Here is a 20,119-nt window from a genome sequence, read left to right as displayed (position 1 = left end):
TCCGGGATTCTTCGGATGCGAGGTGAGAATCGAGGGCGAATGAGGTCGACAGGGCACCGATTCCCTCTCCCTTTTACGTTCTCGAAGCCACCCATCGATCCGGATGGTCAAGGCTATGAGGGAGTCAAGGTCCATGGGCAGCTCCCGGGCTGCGAGCTCATCTTTGATCACCTCTGATAATCTGTGAAGAAACATGTTGAATAATGCTTCCGGGTTCCAGGCACTCTCAGCCGCCAACATGCGAAAATCCACTGCATAGTCTGCCACACTACAGGAGTCTTGACGTAGCTGGAGCAGCCAGCCACTCTCCCGGACAACAGAGAATCAAACACCTTCCGAACTTCCGCCACGAACCCCTCCAGACTGAGGCAGAGTGCGGACTGTTGCTCCCACACCACCATGGCCCAGGGGAGTGCCCTCCCGGACATCAGTGTTATAATGTACGCTATCCTCGAGCGGCCCGAGGGGAACGAAGAAACAGAACTTGAGAAAGCAGGGAGACGGGAAAACATGCTGGTAAGACCTGACAAGACAAACTGGCAAAAGAGAGTACACAGGTATAAATGCACTGGGGATAATGAGGAAGATGGGCGACACCTGGAGGGGTGTCGCCCAAAGACAAGTGGAACAGATCAGGTTGTGACACTTTTTTAACATCACATGCAACCAAACAGGTCCTGCAAGCTCTGTTTTGCCACATCTTGACTATTGCCCAGTTGTATGGTCAGGTGTGGAAAAAAGACAGAAAAATGCTGCAGCTGGCCCAGAACAGAGCAGCATGTCTGAGCCTCAAATGTACACAGAGGGACAATGTCAATAACATGCATGTCAGTCTCTACTGGTTCGGAATGGAGGAGAGATTGACAGGATCACTGCTGGTCTTTGTAAGAAGTATTGATGTGCTGAAAGTACCGAATTGTCTGTTCAACCAGTTAACCTTTTACTGCAGTGGGCTAAATTAGGGTCACACAGTGTGTTTTTCTTGGTAGTCTTAAACAAATCTACTTTGAAACAAAAGTGTACACCTCACTCACTGTTATGGGCTTAAAAAAGAAGACACCTGTACCATGTCAGATATAGAATTGAAATGTATTCAATTGAGTTTGCATTCCAATATCATATATACACACACGTCACAGAAGACTGAAATCTAACAAAACCGTTTGACATAGAAACACGGGATTTTCAGCAGTTTTTCGTAATGTTTATTAATTATTCAATTATGGAAAACATAACATTCCACCCATGAGGCCACTAGAAGGCAATTTGGTCATTTGACTGTTGGAAAGGGGTACCACACAGCTGAAAAGCCCATACATACCCCACAAGACAAACAATCAGGGGTCTTTTCACAGTCCCAAGTCCAGAAAAGAGGCTGGGAGACGTACAGAACTGTATAGAGCAATGACTACATGGAATTCTCTTCCACCTCAGATAATTCAGGTAAGCAATACATCAGTTTTAAAACAGATAAAACACCACTTCAAAGAGCAACACGGACTGTGAAGACACACACACGACATGAGTATTTTTCATTTGTTATTTTTCTTTATTTTAAATAGTTGTATTGTTCTTTAGTCGTAGTGTTCTTAGTTTACATTTGTGTTGATGTTTCCTGTCCATTAGTGTTCTGTATTTTGTCATGTTCAATGTTTTGTTTGGATCCCAGGAAGAATAGCTGCTACTTCTTCAACAGTTAATGGGGACCCGAATAAAAATCATAAAATCATCACTCAATGTCGGGTGTAAAATCATGCTCACTCACTTTGACTTCCCTTCCCTGTGTGTTGTATATATAAAAAAATACCTCCACTCACCTGATGCAGACAGTTTCTTATGAGGCTTCATGCAGTCCTTGTCTTTCACACAAGGCTCCTCCTTGACTAATACAGTGCCTTGCAAAAGTATTAACCCCCTTGGTGTTTTTCCTATTTTGTTGCATTACAACCTGTAATTTAAATGAATTTTTATTTGGATTTCATGTAATGGACATACACAAAATAGTCCAAATTGGTGAAGTGAAATGGAAAAAGAAGTGCAAGAAAATGTAAAACTGAAAAGTGGTGGGTGCATATGTATTCACCCCCCTTTGCTATGAAGCCCCTAAATAATATCTGGTGCAACCAATTACCTTCAGAAGTCACATAATTAGTTAAATAAAGTCCACCTGTGTGCAATCTAATTGTCACATGATCTCAGCATATATACACCTGTTCTGAAAGGCCCCAGAGTCTGTAACACCACTAAGCAAGGCGCACCACCAAGCAAGCGACACTATGAAGACCAAGGAGCTCGCCAAACAGGACAGGGACAAAGTTGTGGAGAAGTACAGATCAGGGTTGGGTTATAAAAAATATCCGAAACTTTGAACATTCCAAGGAGCACCATTACATCCATTATTACAAAATTGAAAGAATAGGGCACCACAACAAACCAGCCTAGAGAGGGCTGCCTGCCAGAACTCACGGACCAGGCAAGGAGGGCATTAGTCAGAGGCAACAAAGCCACCAAAGATAACCCTGAAGGAGCTGCAAAGCTCCACAGCAGAGATTGGAGTATCTGTCCATAGGACCATTTTAAGCCGTACACTCCACAGAGCTGGGCTTTACGGAAGAGTGGTCAGAAAAAAGACATTGCTTAAAGAAAAAAATAAGCAAAGACATTTGGTGTTCGCCAAAAGGCATGTGGGAGACTCCCCAAACATATGGAAGAAGGTACTCTTGTCAGATGAGACTAAAATGTAGCTTTTTGGCCATCAAGGAAAATGCTATGTTTGGCGCAAACCCAACACCTCTCATCACCCAGAGAACATCATCCCCACAGTGAAGCATGGTGGTGGCAGCATCATGCTGTGAGGATGTTTTTCATCAGCAGGGAGTGGGAAACTAGTCAGAATTGAAGGAATGTTGGATGGTGCTAAATAAAGGGAACTTCTTGAGGGAAACCTGTTTCAGTCTTCCAGAGATTTGAGAGGGGACTGAGGTTCACCTTCCAGCAGGACAATGACCCTAAGCATACTGCTAAAGCAACACTTGAGTGGTTTAAGGGGAAACATTTAAATGTCTTGGAATGGCCTAGTCAAAGCCCAGACCTCAATCCAATTGAGAATCTGTGGTGTGACTTAGATTGCTGTACACCAGCAGAACCCATCCAACTTGAAGGAGCTGGAGCAGTTTTGCCTTGAAGAATGGGCAAAAATCCCAGTGGCCAGATGTGCCAAGCTTATAGAGACATACCAAGAGACTTGCAGTTGTAATTGCTGCAAAAGGTGGCTCTACAGAGTATTGGCATTGGGTGGGATGAATAGTTATGCACGCTCAAGTTCTGATTTTTTTGGTCTTATTTCTTGTTTATTTCACACAAAAATATTGCATCTTCAAAGTGGAAGGCATGTTGTGTAAATGAAATGATACAAACCCCCCAAAAATCTATTTTAAATCCAGGTTGTAAGGCAAAAAAATTTGAAAAATGCCAAAGGGGGTGAATACTTTCGCAAGCCACTGTAGCTCCCTAATAATGTGAAAAATGTATTTTTACTGAAGGATATACAGTACTGTGATTTCTCTCTCTGCAGGGTCGATTTGACTATGCCAAGACAAACGACTCAGTTCCACCCTCATCTATTGTAGTTGTTTGTCTGCAGGGCGCTGTTTGATGTAATGTTGGTTCTCCTCCAGGGCTCTGTTTGACTATAACAGGACAAAGGACTCTGGGCTGCCCAGCCAGGGGCTTAACTTCCACTTTGGAGACATCCTTCACGTGGTGAATGCCTCCGATGACGAGTGGTGGCAGGCGAGGCACATGACCCACGAAGAAGAGGTAGATGAGGTCGGAGTCATCCCCAGCAGGAGGAGGTGAGGGGTCAGGGTTGCTCAGGTTAGAAGCTGACTACAGGCACAGATCTAGAGATGGGCAACATGCCAGTCCCTGATCAACACTAGACTTCTCAAACTTAAATCTTATTTCAGGAGATTGTCCAAAAAAAGCTTGAATTAGTAGGCATCTTGTCAGTTAGCATGGCATTACTTTAAATAAGCCCTCTTACTCACCAGACTCAGCTGTTTGGTGAATTCAGTTTTAAAACCCTATTGCATGTCCTGTGCTTGCTCACAGAGTACTCAGTGTGTGTGTGTCAGCACAGCCCAGTGCTGGTCTTATCCCTGGACACAGCATGGTGCCACTGCGACTGGCAATGCACCGTAAGGCCAACATGGGGGCAGAGAGTATGTTTTCATACAACCACTATTTTTTTTTTTTTGCCAAGGATTGTACTGAGGTGTTTTACTAGTCTTTCAATTAAAAAAAAGATCCAGTCGAAACAAACGCACCCATTAGCTTTACACTTCCTATGTTAAATCAGCTGTTTCATTTTAGACTTGAGTCTCTCTCTGTATTTCTCTCTTACTCTGTGTCACTGTCAAGCTTCATCTCCATTTCCTCCCTCCGTCGCTCTCTCACCGGAAGAGGAGTGATGGACAGATAATTGACTTCTCACCTGACTCTGTTTCATCTGTCTCCTTGGAAGCTGGATATGATGAGATGGCATCATATTGCAGGGTGTTTTGTAGAAAGTTGTATATCATGAGAGTAGGAGTCTATGTCAAAGCATGAGTCATTGTGTGGATAGGCCAACAGGATAGTAGATTTCTAAGATATGGTTGCAGTGTGAACCTATTTATCTTGAGCATGGCAATATAAAACTGTTTCTGATACTTGCTATTTTTTTTTAAATAAGAAAAGAGAGCCTGTAGCAGCTATTGAATGGCCATGCTTTGAAGAGTAGCTTGTGGCAGCTGTTAACCCAAGTGAAAGCTTAAAGGAAAGCTGTACTACACTAGCTGTTGATGCAGAGCAGAAGACAGTTAGCTTCTCTTATCTGGAGCTCTGTGTTCTTTTACTCTTCTCACTCCCGCTCTCCAAGGCATTGACACATTCTCCTGTGATGTCCTCATTATAAAGGAAACTAAGAAATAGGAGGGAAATTATTTACATTCTAAACTAAAGCTTTATAGAGCTCTGTAGAATTGCTTTGTAGGATTAAATACAAAGAAAAGGCAATGCAAAGAGTCACATTGTTTTCTAAACATTTTTAAGAACGATTTGGATTCTGAAAATATTTCCTTCGGGGTCTCATTTAAGTGAAATGAAAATGTAGCAGGGACTTAATTACTGGTAGATAAAGTTTCTTCAGGCGCTGTGTTGTAATGTTGCGTCCAAGTCTCACTTAGAGGGAAATAAAAAGGTTTCCCTCAAGGCAACTGTTTTTATTCTTCTCATTACTGAATCACCCCTTTCCTCTCTACTCATCAATCTCAGCAGGGTACTGTGGAAGTTAGTATAGAGATGGATCCGGGATTTGAGTCTTCACACACGCAATATCCCGGCAAAAAAAAATACCTGGCTTGTTTCAAGGCACGATTATGTTAAATGTTTCATCAGTGACCCATGGGTGTAGCCCTCACTCCCTCGCTTCTCTTCTCAGCCCCTCTCTCTCTCTTCTCTCCTGCAGGGTAGAGAAAAAAGACAGAGCGCGGTTAAAGACTGTCAAATTCAATGCCAGGTCTCAAGACAAAGGGGTGAGTTGATCTCTGTTACATTATCAGTGCTGTTATGGAAATATTGCTTACAATGTAGCAGACGGGGGGCCGGGCTGGCCCACAAGTAACAAAAGTGTGAAGTAACACAAGCTTAGACCAAGATGGACCTTTCTCCAAGGAAACGACCCCAGACTTTTATCCAGGAAAAGAAACAGAATGCGCCACAGCGCTGGGTAACAATAAAACCAAACCAAAAACCTAGCTCCTCTTTGAGCCAGTTTAAACAGCCACCACTCAACCTCCAAGCTAATTATATTCAGGTGTGTGTAATTAAGCTCTTACCCTTCAGGGCCATCCTCTATCCTGGCAAGCAGATGTAGCCAACGCGCAGGAATATACCAGCCATCACACACCCACACTCTCACTCCATCACAACAATAACATACTCTTCAAGATAGTTAGGTTTGGAAACGTTTTTAAGATAGTTTAAGGTTTGTTAAAATCCATAAACACTTGAGTAAATATGGTCCTAAAACTAAATCTCACATCATTACAAACTTCATCTCATCTAATATTATCCCAGGTGTTGTTCAGAGTAGCATAATGATATCTCCATTCCTTCCCTATATAGAGCTAATTAATGTGTTACCTGCTCAGAAACCATAGTCTAGTCACAGTTCGGTGCACAATCACTATCAGAAAGAACACTGACCTCTCAAAACTGAGCATGCAAGTATTCTTATGACTTAATTTTTTATGTTTTTAAGCTTTAAGGGCAGAGTACTAAACTTCAGATCCACACAGATTTCAAGTCTGCGTTCTACCCATAATTATATTGTGAAGTTGTTATTTATTATTTTCTATCCATATAACCAAAATGAATGTACTAATATCTGACTGGCTGAGGCTGTCTGTGTAAGAGTCTGAGGCTGCATGTCTACCGTGACCACTGTCCAGTTCTCCGGGTGGCTGGTCTCAGACGATCCTGCAGGTGAAGAAGCCGGATGTGGAGGTCCTGGGCTGGCATGGTTATAGATGTCTGCGGTTGTGAGGCCGGTTGGACGTACTGCCAAATTCTCTAAAATGCCGTTGGAGGCGGCTTACGGTAGATAAATGAACATTCAATTCTCTGGCATCAGCTCTGGTTGACATTCCTGCAGTCAGCATGCCAATTGCATGCTCCCTCAACTTGAGACATTTGTGGCATTGTGTTGTGTGACAAAACTGCACATTTTAGTGTCCTTTTATTGTCCCCATCACAAGGTGCACCTGTGTAAGGATCATGTCGTTTAATCAGCTTCTTGATATGCCACACCTGTCAGGTGGATGGATTATCTTGGCAAAGTAGAAATGATCACTAACAGGGATGTAACAAAATGTGTTCTCCAAATTTGAGAGAAATATGCTTTTTGTGTGTATGGAACATTTCTGGGATCTTTTATTTCAGTTAATGAAACTACTTTACATGTTGCGTTTTATATTTTTGTTCAGTGTACATCACCAATGTTTTAAAATATCACCAGCTGAAAAACCGTGAACATTTTTGTCCAGCTTCTGTGACCAGTTTGGACACATTATGTGCAATGCCCATTGCATGAAAGGTGTAATTGACTGTAGGAAGCCTGTTTAGCAACATTAACTTTGTTTAGCAACATCATTTTGTCAAACAAATATTAGCCACAGAGAGACTCAACTTTCAAAAGTTTTCCCTTTTAACACTGTCAGCATTTCCCTTTACTGTGGCAATTGTGATCGAATCAACGCAATATTAGCCGCTTTAAATGCAACATACCGAAACAAGACTTAGTATGCCAAACTATGCAAGAGTTTATGCAACAGAATCGGAGTAGGATTCTGTTGCATTGACACACAGGACTCAGCCCGTACTCTACACAGACCTGTGCTGCACAACTAATCAGAGTTGCAGTAGGCCTATGTGCAAATAGACCATTGCTATATATGGATCTGTGCCCTTTACTTTGAACTGGACTGTTTACAGCATGAGCGGTCGTGAGTAGATGTGTGTGTGATTCAGAGGGGTTGGGTAAATGCGGAGTACACATTTCAGCCCTTCTGTTTTGAGATCAAAGCGAGAGCTGCATGCAGCCAAGTGCAAATTGTTAATATCCTTTGCTAGTCAGTGAGTTATTAGCCCAGTTATAGATCATTTGTAGTCAGCAATAGGGGAGGGATTGCTTCCTACAAGAGCACAAAACGTCTACATTTCTAGACAGCTTAGAAAAGTGAGTCAGGTAAAGAGCTTTTTTGTTGTTGTCTTAAACGGCCAGTGTTGTGTTTTGAGACAGGCTTGAATAAGCTAAGTAGGCAGTGAGTAGCATCATTTGTCTGATTCTCTGTAATAATGGTATGGGAATAAAAATGCAGTTTATTTTGTAAAGTGGATTAAAAAAAAATAACATTTTCAGTCACTTCCTTGTCTAAAGGACATGTCAGGCATGTTTTTTTTTTCAAAAGTCTTATGGAATGTAGGCCTACATTGAACACCACACATTGGCTGCTACTGTAGGCTGAAAGATAAACAGCTATTTCCATGTTAAAATGTTATGATGCATTTTCTCTTTTTTTTTAATGGTAGACCTACATTATAATCAAATAGCCACAGTAGCCTATTTAGACTTAGTTTTAACAAACGTAAAGTTGGAACAGCCTTAGTGTTCACAGTAAATGCGTGCTGGAAGTTGCATAACATTTAATTTGCACTCAGCAGACCTGAAATTTGCTGAGGGTAAAAAAAAATTGGGAGTGAACACTGGTACTGAATACACTGTTTGTCTGTTTACCTTTCATGTGGCAAAGTCACCATGGCGATGGTAGGCTACAGCTATATACAGCGGGGTGCAAATGTATTTACACCATTTATAAAGATTAGCAATAATGATTGCATGACCTAAAATACCCAAAATAAATCATTCAAATACTGAGCTATATTGTATGCAAAAAAAGGGAAATTCTATTATTTCATACTAAAAGATTTTACAAGTAATATATATATTTAACAAGTAATATATATTTTTTCTCAGGTTGGGGGTCGAACTTATTGATACCCCTAAAAATGATCTACATTCATGTGGATGCTTCCATGTGGATGCTACAAATGATTACAGATAATCCTGAATGATTTGTGGAAGTTACGGAGGTCAAAGATCATACCCCCAAGACATGCTAACCTCCCCTGTTATTGGTAAGAGGTTAGCATGTCTTGGGGGTATGATCTTTGACCCTCTGTAACTTTCTCATAATTCATTCAGGATTATCCGTAAGCATGGTAGCATCCATACTGATGAAGACGTGTTTAGAAACATATTCTTATTTACAATAAAAGTGACTCTAAAATGACTTACATTGTTGGTTAAGGGCTTGTAAGTAAGCATGTCACAGTGCATGTGACTAACCACCTGGAATTCGGTCTTATGTAGCAACATTTGAAATTCTGTTTTTTATATTGGATGAAAGTAGAGACTCAGTGCTACAAAATGGTATATCATACACTGCATTTGAGGAAACAATGGGAAAGTAATTCTGCTTTGAAAGTTGATCAACTTGTAAACTCACTTTTGAGAACCGTCTTTAAATGTTTTGGTACTACTATTGGAGAGCCCTTTGTTTACACCCATTCAGCATTGTTCACACCCTCTTAAGCCTTAGCCCCACCCATCTCTTTAAGGGTTGATCTGACTGTTCTGTGCTAACTTGCCAGCTACTTCCAGACATCTAAGAGAGAACAGCTCACTGAACATTACTCATCCTAGCAGAGCTGGTTAGGCTGTTATGTTATCCAGAGCGTTGGTGACTGCAACTGTGCTGTCAGATTGTCCATTTGTAAATTCAGAGCGTTTCGCGTTCAGAGCGCACTGGACGCTCTGCCCAATAAGTAGGGTTGTTCCAAAAGCTCTTACCTCACGACAGTCAAGCACCCAAGCAAACTGGCTAACATTGGCCAGCTACTTCCAGACACATGAGAGAACACCCCACTTTACTCCCCCTAGCAGAGCTGTTTAGGCAGTTTTCATGTTATCCAGAGCGTTGGTGACTGTAACTGCAGCTGGCAACAATTGAATTAGGCTTTGTGGCCGACGTTTACTGACACCGGCCATATTCAACAGGTGTTGAGTGTTCAAAAATTATTCTGCGCTCTGGCACACTAAGATAAGTATTTTGTTAAGAAATGTAGCTAGCTAGGTAAACAATGAATCCCAATACATGATGTAATGTTAGTTAGCGAGCCAGCTTTAACTTGAAATGAAAATACTTTGTCAAAATAGAGGAGTCTTTTGTAAGACATGTAGCTAGCTAAACAATGGACCATAATTACTACTCATGACGTTACTACCCTGCATGAATCTGCAGGTAGCTAACCAATCAGGTTCTATGGTTATAACTAGTCAAGCAAATGTGTCTGAGATACGAAAAATAGATCATACACAATAGATCATACACATAACGTTAGCTAGCTAACGTTAGCCAGCTAACATTAGTCAGCTAACAGTACACTTGAAATGAAACCACATTCTGTCAAAATTAGAAACATGTAATAACTGAAAGTAGCTAGCTAGACTATCTTACCAGTATACATCATGGTTGGACGCATCTCCTGTCTGATGCCATGCATGGTTGCCCTTAGTTTGGCGATGTAATCCAGACTGGTGTTTTCTCCATCTCCTTAGCTATCATACCTGAATTCCACTGATTTTTCAAAACTCGGTCCTCCAGAAATTGGAGAGCATACACAAAAGCTAGCTAACAGTACACTTTAACTTGACATTAGGTTTATGCAGATTTACTACGCGCTACATTTTTTTTAAAAGCCGCATTCAACACGATTACCTAGACATACTGACCAGCTCCAATAGACCAATCCAAACTCATCTCTCGGCATGTCCAGCCAACTCATTATCTCAGCCAATCATGGCTAGCGGGAAGGTTGCTCACTTTTTCTGTGGCTTAACCAACAAGGCTCGTAAATTTAACAATTGTATTTACAGATGGCATACAAGTTTGATATTAAGGCACATGACAGTTCACATGTCCGAGAAGGCATTTCTGCCCCCCAAAAAAACAAATTTAGAGTAAAAATAAAAAATTGGGTTCAAACGGCTCTCCTGTGAAGTTGTGACATACGCCTAGTTTCCTGAATCGGGTTACAAATGCATCCAACAATGTTGTAGAGTCACAAGCTTGATGCAGTCATTGCGTGCTAGAAATATGGGACCAAATACTAAACTTTTGACTACTTTATTTATAACAATCTTTAGGGGTGTCATGTCACCCCACTCCTCTGCACACTCCACTGGCTTCTAGTCGAAGCTCGTATCAAGACCCTGGTGCTTGCCTATGGAGCAGCAAGGGGAACTACACCTTCTTACCGTCAGGCTTTGCTCAAAGCCTACATCTCAACCCGAGCACTCCGTTCTGCCACCTCTGCTCTTTTGGCCCTACCACCCCTACGGGAGGTCTATGGACTGAGCCTGCGTCTCCAGTAGCTTTGCTCATTGGTTTATCAGTTGGTCAGTTTGACCATTTGGGTTCAGTGCAGCGCTGCGGTTGTGCATGACGGTTGAACAGCGTGTTGTGTTCCAGTAATGAATATCTCTCTTGTGGTTATGTCTCCTGTTGCTTTGCTCTCTGATGACTACTTCACAGGTCCCTGACGACAAAGCACTGAGTAAGTCACAAGGATTTCACTTTCACACAACCATTTGAAGCTCATCCATGGCTCCCACAGTCATATAACATTGTAATTTAAGGCTTAGCTATGACATCCAATGCATTGTCATCAAAATCTCTCTCTGTCATCCAGCCTCTATTTTGACAATCGGCTTAGTTTGATTACATAAAAACATATACACAAAACAGTGTGCTTTATTTCTACCCAACACTCATATTTCTAACAGATCATCTTGACATCAGCCTCTGTACACTGATCAGCATTTACACTGTGGTTAACATTACATTATGACCAGCACACTGAGTCAGTGTGATGTCACTAAATAAATGGTGACTCGTCGGTGGGTATTGTACTGCAGATCATGTATGCTGCGTTTGCATTGTTACAGCATGCTCCTCAATACTATTGGTATTTGTTTCCCCTTACTCAGCATAGATAGGCCAGTTTTAGAGATACATAGTCTGTAGAATAATGTACTGCAGGGGACATAATAGACAGTCCTGACTCCTGTGTAGTCCAGAAGACTTAACTCTGATGATCCAAAGTTTTAATCTTAAAACGAATAGAAATAAAAAATAATATAAAATCACAAAACTACAATAATGTGTGTTTGTTACAGAGGTGTCAGAATCACCTTTTTGTTGGACTTTTTCTGTTGAAAATATCCCTATTCTACCCCCTTGGCTGTGTTAAGATCCTTCAGGAGTGCTGGATGTTGTGCTAGTATGGTTTCAACCGTTAACTTAAAACATGTATTTTTAGTTCACCTTTATTTCTTCCGGTATAATCTTTTACAAGAGACCTGGTCCAAAATGGCCAGTGTTGGAAAGAAAAACACACATTAACATGGTGTGTAAAACTCTATGACCTTGACATGGCATTGCATGAACCTTGATGTGATTTGATAGGATGACCTGCTGTGATCAAATTTTAGGATGAAAGAGGAAGGTCTCACAGATATACTTTCACGCTGCCCTTCACAAAACCTAACTTGAGAGGGTATAGTTTTTAGAAAGTACAATATTCACACCTCCATTTCCAAAACGTTCCTAGCACTGCCCTCTCCTGGTGATCCTGTGTGTCTTCATGTTGTGACCTTGTATTACATTAACTCAATAGACATCAGTGGGAGTGGGTATCTGTATCTACATGTTTCTGTGATGCTGACATTCCCTTTGTTATACTTTCAGAGCATGTAACCTCTAATTCCAGCGATAGTGAAAGTAATTACCGTATGTCCTGGTGTCCCTCTCCTTCCCTCCCTCCCTCAATCCCTACCTCCGTCGACGGGCTGCCTGTATTCTTTCATCTGTTTTGCATGTCTCCATCTTCTGTTTTATGATCTATTCTGTTTGTTTGGTCTGAGCAGCATACTCTGAGGCTCACACACGTTAGAGTCCTCAAGCTACTTCAGGGATGCATGTTGAAATAGCAGTCGTATTAGGACAGTGGTTCTCAATAAGACTCATGAGACCATAGGCTTACAGGTAAAATGCCCATGCAGGGTTCTTCAGAGGTACTCTGGACAGTGCTACTGTAAATGTATTTGGTGGTACAGTAACCAAAAAAGGTTGAGAACCACTGTATTAGGGCAGTTACTGGATTGATATGAAAACAATGTAGAGCTTTACCAGTGTATTTGTGTAAGAGGAACAGAGTCTGCTGTTGTGACTATACAGCTCGTGTTCTGCTTTCTCTACTGCAATGAAATATTTTTTAAGAAAAGCAAATCAGCTCTTTTAATGTTCTGTACAGATGGAGCGAAGGGGGACATGATGTTATCTCCATTTTGATACGCACACTTATAACAGGGACAGGGAGAATACTGACCCACACACACACACAGCATGGCAACAGCTGGTCTGACTCCTAACCATAATCACAGTATCTACTGCATCGCCACTATCTGTCTAAACATGGCCGCCTGTTCTGTCCGTCCTATCAGGTGGCCAGGAGGAGTACGTCCTGTCCTACGAGCCAGTCACACAGCAGGAAGGTAAGACACAGCTTACATTATCATCTCTGTCACACATCATCTGACAGCAGCAGTATCACAGGATAGCTCAGCTCTCACTGCCCCATTAGAGTTAGTTATCTCACTTGGTTACGGTATCTTAGTTGGTTTGTTATCATAGTTACAGTAACTATCTTAGAATTAGTTTCAGTGGCTTGCGAAAGTATTCACCCCCTTGGCATTTGTCCTATTTTGTTGCCTTACAACCTGGAATTAAAATAGATTTTTGGGGGGGTTGTATCATTTGATTTACACAACATGCCTACCACATTGAAGATGCAAAATATATTTTTTGTGAAACGAACAAGAAATAATACAAAAAAACAGAACTTGAGCATGCATAACTATTCATCTCCCCCCAATGCCAATATTTTGTAGAGCCACTTTTTGCAGCAATTAAAGCTGCAAGTCTCTTGGGGTATGTCTCTGAACTTGGCAGATCTAGCCACTGGGATTTTTGCCCATTCTTCAAGGCAAAAATGCTCCAGCTCCTTCAAGTTGGATGGGTTCCGCTGGTGTACAGCAATCGTTAAGTCACAACACAGATTTGACTAGGCCATTCCAAGACATTTAAATGTTTCCCCTTAAACCACTCAAGTGTTGCTTTAGCAGTATGCTTAGGGTCATTGTCCTGCTGGAAGGTGAACCTCCAGAGATTTGAGACTGAGACGGAGGACTGAAACAGGTTTCCCTCAAGAATTTCCCTGTATTTAGCGCCATCCATCATTCCTTCAATTCTGACCAGTTTTCCAGTCCCTGTTGATGGAAAAACATGGGGATGGTGTTTTCGGGTTTGTGCCAGACATAGCATTTTCCTTGATGGCCAAAAAGCAACATTTTTGTCATCTGACCAGAGTACCTTCCATATGTTTGGGGACTCTACTACATGTCGTTTGGCGAACACCAAACTTGTTTGCTTATTTTTTTCTTTAAGCAATGGCTTTTTTCTGACCACTCTTCCGTAAAGCCCAGCTGTGGAGTGTAAGGCTTAAAGTGGTCCTATGGACAGATACTCCAATCTCCGCTGTGGAGCTTTGCAGCTCCTTCAGGGTTATCTTTGGTTGCTTTTTTGCCTCTGACTAATGCCCTCCTTGCCTGGTCTGTGAGTTTTGGTGGGTGGCCCTCTCTTGGCAGGTTTGTTGTGGTGCCATATTATTTAAAACATTTTAATAATGGATTTAATGGTGCTCCGTGGGATGTTCAAAGTTTCGGATATTGTTTTTATAACCCAACCCTGATCTGTACTTCTCCACAACTTTGTCCCTGACCTGTTATGCGAGCTCCTTGGTCTTCACAGTGTCGCTTGCTTGGTGGTGTTGCAGACTCTGGGGCCTTTCAGAATGTGTGTGTGTGTACAGTTGAAGTCTGAAGTTTACATAGACTTAGGTTGGAGTCATTAAAACTTGTTTTTCAACCACTCCACAAATGTCTTGTTAACAAACTATAGTTTTGGCAAGTCGGTTAGGACATTTACTTTGTGCATGACACAAGTAATTTTTCCAACAATTGTTTACAGACAGATTATTTCACTTAGTTCACTGTGTCACAATTCCAGTGGGTCAGAAGTTTACATACACTAAGTTGACTGTGCCTTTAAACAGCTTGGAAAATTCCAGAAAATGATGTCTTGCCTTTAGAAGCTTCTGATCGGCTAATTGATACCATTTGAGTCAATTGGAGGTGTACCTGTGGATATATTTCAAGGCCTACCTTCAAACTCAGTGCCTCTTTGCTTGACATCATGGGAAAATCAAAATAAATCAGCCAAGACCTCAGAAAATATATTGTATACCTCCACAAGTCTGGTTCATCCTTAGGAGCAATTTCCAAACACATGAAGGTACCACGTTCATCTGTACAAACAATAGTACGCAAGTATAAACACCATGGGACCACGCAGCCGTCATACCACTCAGGAAGGAGACGCGTTCTGTCTCCTAGAGATGAACATACTTTGGTGCGAAAAGTACAAATCAATCCCAGAACAACAACAAAGGACCTTGTCAAGATGCTGGAGGAAACAGGTACAAAAGTATGTATATCCACAATAAAACGAGTCGTATATCGACATAACCTGAAAGGCAGCTCAGCAAGGAAGAAGCCACTGCTCCAAAACTGCCATAAAAAAGCCAGACTACGGTTTGCAACTGCACATGGGGACGGACAAAGATTGTACTTTTTGGAGAAATGTCCTCTGGTCTGATGAAACAAAAATAGAACTGTTTGGCCATAATGACCATTGTTATGTTTGGAGGAAAAAGGAGAAGGCTTGCAAGCCAAAACACCATCCCAACCGTGAAGCACGGGGGTGCCAGCATCATGTTGTGGGGGTGCTTTGCTGCAGGAGGGACTGGTGCACTTCACAAAATAGATGGCATCATGAGGCAGGAAAATGATGTGGATATATTGAAGTAACATCTCAAGACATCAGTCAGCAAGTTAAAGCTTGGTCGCAAATGGGTCTTCCAAATCAACAATGACTCCAAGCATACTTCCAAAGTTGGGGCAATATGGCTTAAGGACAACAAAGTCAAGGTATTGGAGTGGCCATCACAAAGCCCTGACCTCAATCCTATAGTGGGCAGATTTGAAAAAGCGTGTGTGAGCAAGGAAGCCTACAAACCTGACTCAGTTACACCAGCTCTGTCAGGAGGAATAGGCCAAAATTCACCCAACTTATTGTGGGAAGCTTGTGGAAGGCTACCCGAAACGTTTGACAAAAGTTGAACAATTTAAAGGCAATGCTACCAAATACTAATTGAGTGTATGTAAACTTCTGAACCACTGGGGATGTGATGAAATAAATCATATCTGAAATACATTTTTCTCTACTATTATTCTGACATTTCACATTCTTAAATAAAGTGGTGATCCTAACTGACCTAAGACAGGGAATTTTTACTAGGATTAAATGTCAGGAATTGTGAAACTGAGTTTAAATATATTTGACTAAGGTGTATGTAAACTTCCGACTTCAACTATGTACTGAGATCATGTGACAATTAGAATGCACACAGATGTGGACTTTATTTTACTAATTATGTGACTTATGAAGGTAACTGGTTTCACCAGATCTTATTCATAGCAAAAGGGGTGAATGCATATGCACCTACCTCTTTTCATAAAAAAATGTTGCACTTTTGAAACAAGTAATTTTTTTCACTACACCAATTTGGACTATTTTGTATATGTCCATTACATGAAATCCAAATAAAAATCTTGATACAGTAGATCCGTCTTGTCTGTCCAGTGAACTACACACGACCCGTCATCATCCTGGGGCCAATGAAGGACCGTATCAACGATGACCTCATCTCAGAGTTCCCTGACAAATTTGGGTCCTGTGTCCCACGTGAGAACCAACATTTTTGTTACATACACAATTTTATGTTTTTATTTACATTTTAGTCATTTATCAGACACTCGTATCCAGAGCAGGTTACAGGAGCAATTAAGGTTAAATACCTTTCTCAAGGGCATATCGACAGATTTTTCACATAGTCAGCTCAGAGTTATGAACCAGCAACCTTTTTATTACTGACCCAATGTTCTTAACCACTAGGCTATCTGTCACCCTATGTTGACCCTTGTCTTGTACCTAAAGGTGTGATAACGAGTTTGCAAAGAGTTGTCGATTAATTAAATGTATCAAACAAATATAACTACATTTCCATGAAACGATCTGTTTGGTTTTCCAGACACGACCAGACTAAAACGGGATTACGAGGTGGATGCCAGAGACTACCATTTTGTGGTGTCCAGGGAGCAGATGGAGAAAGACATCCAGGATCACAAGTTCATCGAGGCAGGCCAGTACAACAACCACCTGTATGGAACCAGCATCCAGTCTGTACGGGAGGTCGCTGAGAAGGTGAGTAGAGGAGGATGTGTCAGCATATGGCTGTTGTGATGTGATGAGTTGTCTTCTCTATTGCTCTTTATGTCCAGGGGAAGCATTGCATCCTGGATGTTTCAGGCAACGCCATCAAACGACTACAGTCAACCATGCTCTACCCCATCGCTATTTTCGTCAAGCCCAAGTCTGTGGAGAATATCCTGTAAGTTGTTTTGATTCAACATGTCATTTTCATATTAAGAGGCCAAAGCAATGGCAATTAAGAGTTCAGACTCAGTGTGTTTTTATTCAGTCACCTAACGTCTTAGTCATTCTTTCTCGTGCTCTCTCTCCTCCCTATAGAGAGATAAATAAGAGGCTAACAGAGGAGCAGGGGAGGAAGACGTTTGACAGAGCCATAAAACTGGAGCAGGAGTTCACTGAGCACTTCACTGGTGAGTCCAGCCCCCCACACCAGTCCATTCTCAACCTGCTTCATACACTACATCTATTTCTGCACTTAGCATGATGACAAGTGTCTGTAGCAGATCCCTGAATTAAATAATGGGCAAAATACGGGAAAGCCTGTCCTTGCTATAATATATACTGAGTATACAAAACATTAAGATCACCTCTTTCCATGACAGACTGATTCGATGAAGCTGTGATCCCTTATTGATGTCACTTGTTAAATCCACTTCAATCAGTGTAAATGAAGGAGGCAGGTTAAAGAAGGATTTTTAAGCATTGACACATGGATTGTGTATTTGTGCCATTCAGATGGTGAATGGACACGACAAAAGATTTAAGTGCCTTTGAACGGGATATGGTAGTAGGTGCCAGGGGCACCAGTTTGTGTCAAGAACTGCAACACTGCTGGGTTTTTTTACACTCCGCCATTTCCTGTGTGTATCAAAGGTCTGTCACCCAAAGGACATCCAGCCAACTTGACACAACTGTGGGAAGCATTGGCGTTAACATCGGACAGCATTCCTGTGGAACGCTTTCAACACTCTGTAGAGTCCATGCCCTGTAAATTGAATTTGTTCTTAGGGCATAATGGGGTGGTGCAACTCAATATTAGGAAGTTGTTCCTAATGTTTTGTGTACTCAGTGTATGCATTTAGTATCTTTGAGATGTAGTAAGTAGCCTTGCTCGAGCCTTGGCTTGTGCGAGACGGAATGGCTCATAGGATCAGGAGCCTATATCCTGTTTCTGTAGCATGAGGCAGCTTAATCTACAAGTACACTTCCTAGACAGGACGCTAGTCTATCACTGCAATGTAGTGATGTGTTTAATGTATATCCCCTCTGTGTCGCTGCAGCTATAGTCCAGGGGGACTCTCTGGAGGAGATCTACAACGCGGTGAAAATTATCATCGAGGAGCAGTCAGGACCCTTTATCTGGGTGCCTGCCAAGGAGAAGTTGTGAAAGGAGGACAGAAGAGATTACCCTTATTTTCTTTAAGTGGTCTTCATGTCTTCTCTGATTTTACGTCTTTTTATTTTTACCAACCTGGCCTGCTGTGATCGCTGGCCCTCTTGCCCGGAGCTTAGCACCCCCTCCTACACATACATGCATACATGCATGCATACATATATACACACACGTCTCCAACTTTCTCTCACACACACCACCCTGCTCCCCTCTGTCACACTGGCTAGAGAGCTGATCACGCGTTGGAGTTCAAGATCTATCTTTCTCCCTCACACACACAAAATGATTTAATGCTGTCTCTTTCTCTCACACACAAACATACACTCTCTGGGGTTATCTTGGGCTGTCTCTGACTGGTGTCTGGACCTTGTCTCTGGATGTTTTTCTTGCTTATGGGGAGATTTTTTTGGTACAATTCCTTAATGTTTAAGGAACATGATTTAGATGCAATATTAATTATATATTTGTTCCTTTTTTTTCATGTTTAGGTTCGTCAAAGGAAATGACATGAGGCAAAACTTAGCACGTTATAGCTTTAAAGAGCATGTTTCGGACAATTTTGATTATTTTCTTGTCACGTTTTTCTTCTTTATTTCTCATTTAGACTTGTATCTGAACTGCATTATTCATAGCCATTATTTTCACATGTTGCATATCCATGCACACCAACTGCGTCTCTGCTCATCTGAAGCAGCCATACATACCTGTTTTAGTCTTTTCGAACTGCACAGAGGTAACTAGGTGAGTCGTTTTCTATCATTAGCCGCCTTCGTTCACTACGATCCATGATGGTTTTAATCTATTCATATCACTAAGCTTTTGGGGGGGTCTACTTCCTGACCAGAAATAGAGTGAATGAATGAATGAATGGCTGTTTTTAAACTGACTCCAGGTGTCCATGTACTAATTTTAGAAGCAAAACACTGATGCAAAATAATGAATTGTACGCTGAGATTTTAACTGATATTTAACCTTCAGTCTACTGCCTATTTTGTTATAATAAAATGTCTATATTGAGCTTTACTTAAACTCTTACAGATATGGGGATTTATTTTCTTTTTTGTCGAAGGTACAGTTTATGAATATTAATATATACAGTACCAGTCAAAAGTTTGGACACCTACTCAATCCATGATTTTTCTTTATTTTTACTATTTTATACATTGTAGAATAATAGTGAAGGCATCAAAACAATGAAATAACACATGGAATCATGCTGTAACCTAAAGTGTTAAACAAATCAAAATATATTTGAGATTCTATAGTGGCCACCCTTTGCCGTGATGACAACTTTGCACACTCTTGACATTCTCTCAACCAGCTTCATGAGGTAGTTACCTGGAATGCATTTCAATTAACAGGTGTGCCTTGTTAAATTAATTTGTTGAGTTTCTTTCCTCAATGCGTTTGAGTCAATCAGTTGTGTTGTGACAAGGTAGGGGTGGTATACAGAAGATAGCCTTATTTGGTAAAAGACTGAGTCCATATTATGGCAAGAACAGCTCAAATAAGCAAAGAGAAACGACAGTCCATTACTTTAAGGCATGAAGGTCAGTTAATCTGGAACTTTTCTTCAAGCGCAGTCACAAAAGCCATCACGTGCTATGCT

General features: G+C 41.4%; 1 protein-coding gene across 3 annotated transcripts in view; it reads left to right on the top strand.

Annotated features, from left to right (window-relative positions):
• LOC106583961 (discs large homolog 1-like protein) overlaps window positions 1-19,533 on the top strand; it is a 223,627-nt gene extending 204,094 nt beyond the window's left edge. For all 3 annotated transcript variants that reach the window (XM_014168679.2, XM_014168681.2, XM_014168685.2), the window contains 9 exons: window positions 3,678-3,854; window positions 5,510-5,576; window positions 11,199-11,220; window positions 13,169-13,219; window positions 16,488-16,589; window positions 16,936-17,108; window positions 17,186-17,295; window positions 17,436-17,527; window positions 18,398-19,533. In XM_014168679.2, coding sequence (XP_014024154.2) covers window positions 3,678-3,854; window positions 5,510-5,576; window positions 11,199-11,220; window positions 13,169-13,219; window positions 16,488-16,589; window positions 16,936-17,108; window positions 17,186-17,295; window positions 17,436-17,527; window positions 18,398-18,504 — 901 coding nt within the window. In that variant the 3' untranslated portion in view covers window positions 18,505-19,533. The remainder of the gene's footprint in view (window positions 1-3,677; window positions 3,855-5,509; window positions 5,577-11,198; window positions 11,221-13,168; window positions 13,220-16,487; window positions 16,590-16,935; window positions 17,109-17,185; window positions 17,296-17,435; window positions 17,528-18,397) is intronic.
• Window positions 19,534-20,119: the final 586 nt, after the last annotated feature.

This window comes from Salmo salar, chromosome ssa23 (assembly GCF_905237065.1).
Source record: "Salmo salar chromosome ssa23, Ssal_v3.1, whole genome shotgun sequence".
NCBI lineage: Eukaryota > Metazoa > Chordata > Actinopteri > Salmoniformes > Salmonidae > Salmo > Salmo salar.
The sequence above is the reverse complement of the archived record's forward strand: the minus strand, read 5'-3'. Positions and strand labels throughout refer to the sequence as shown.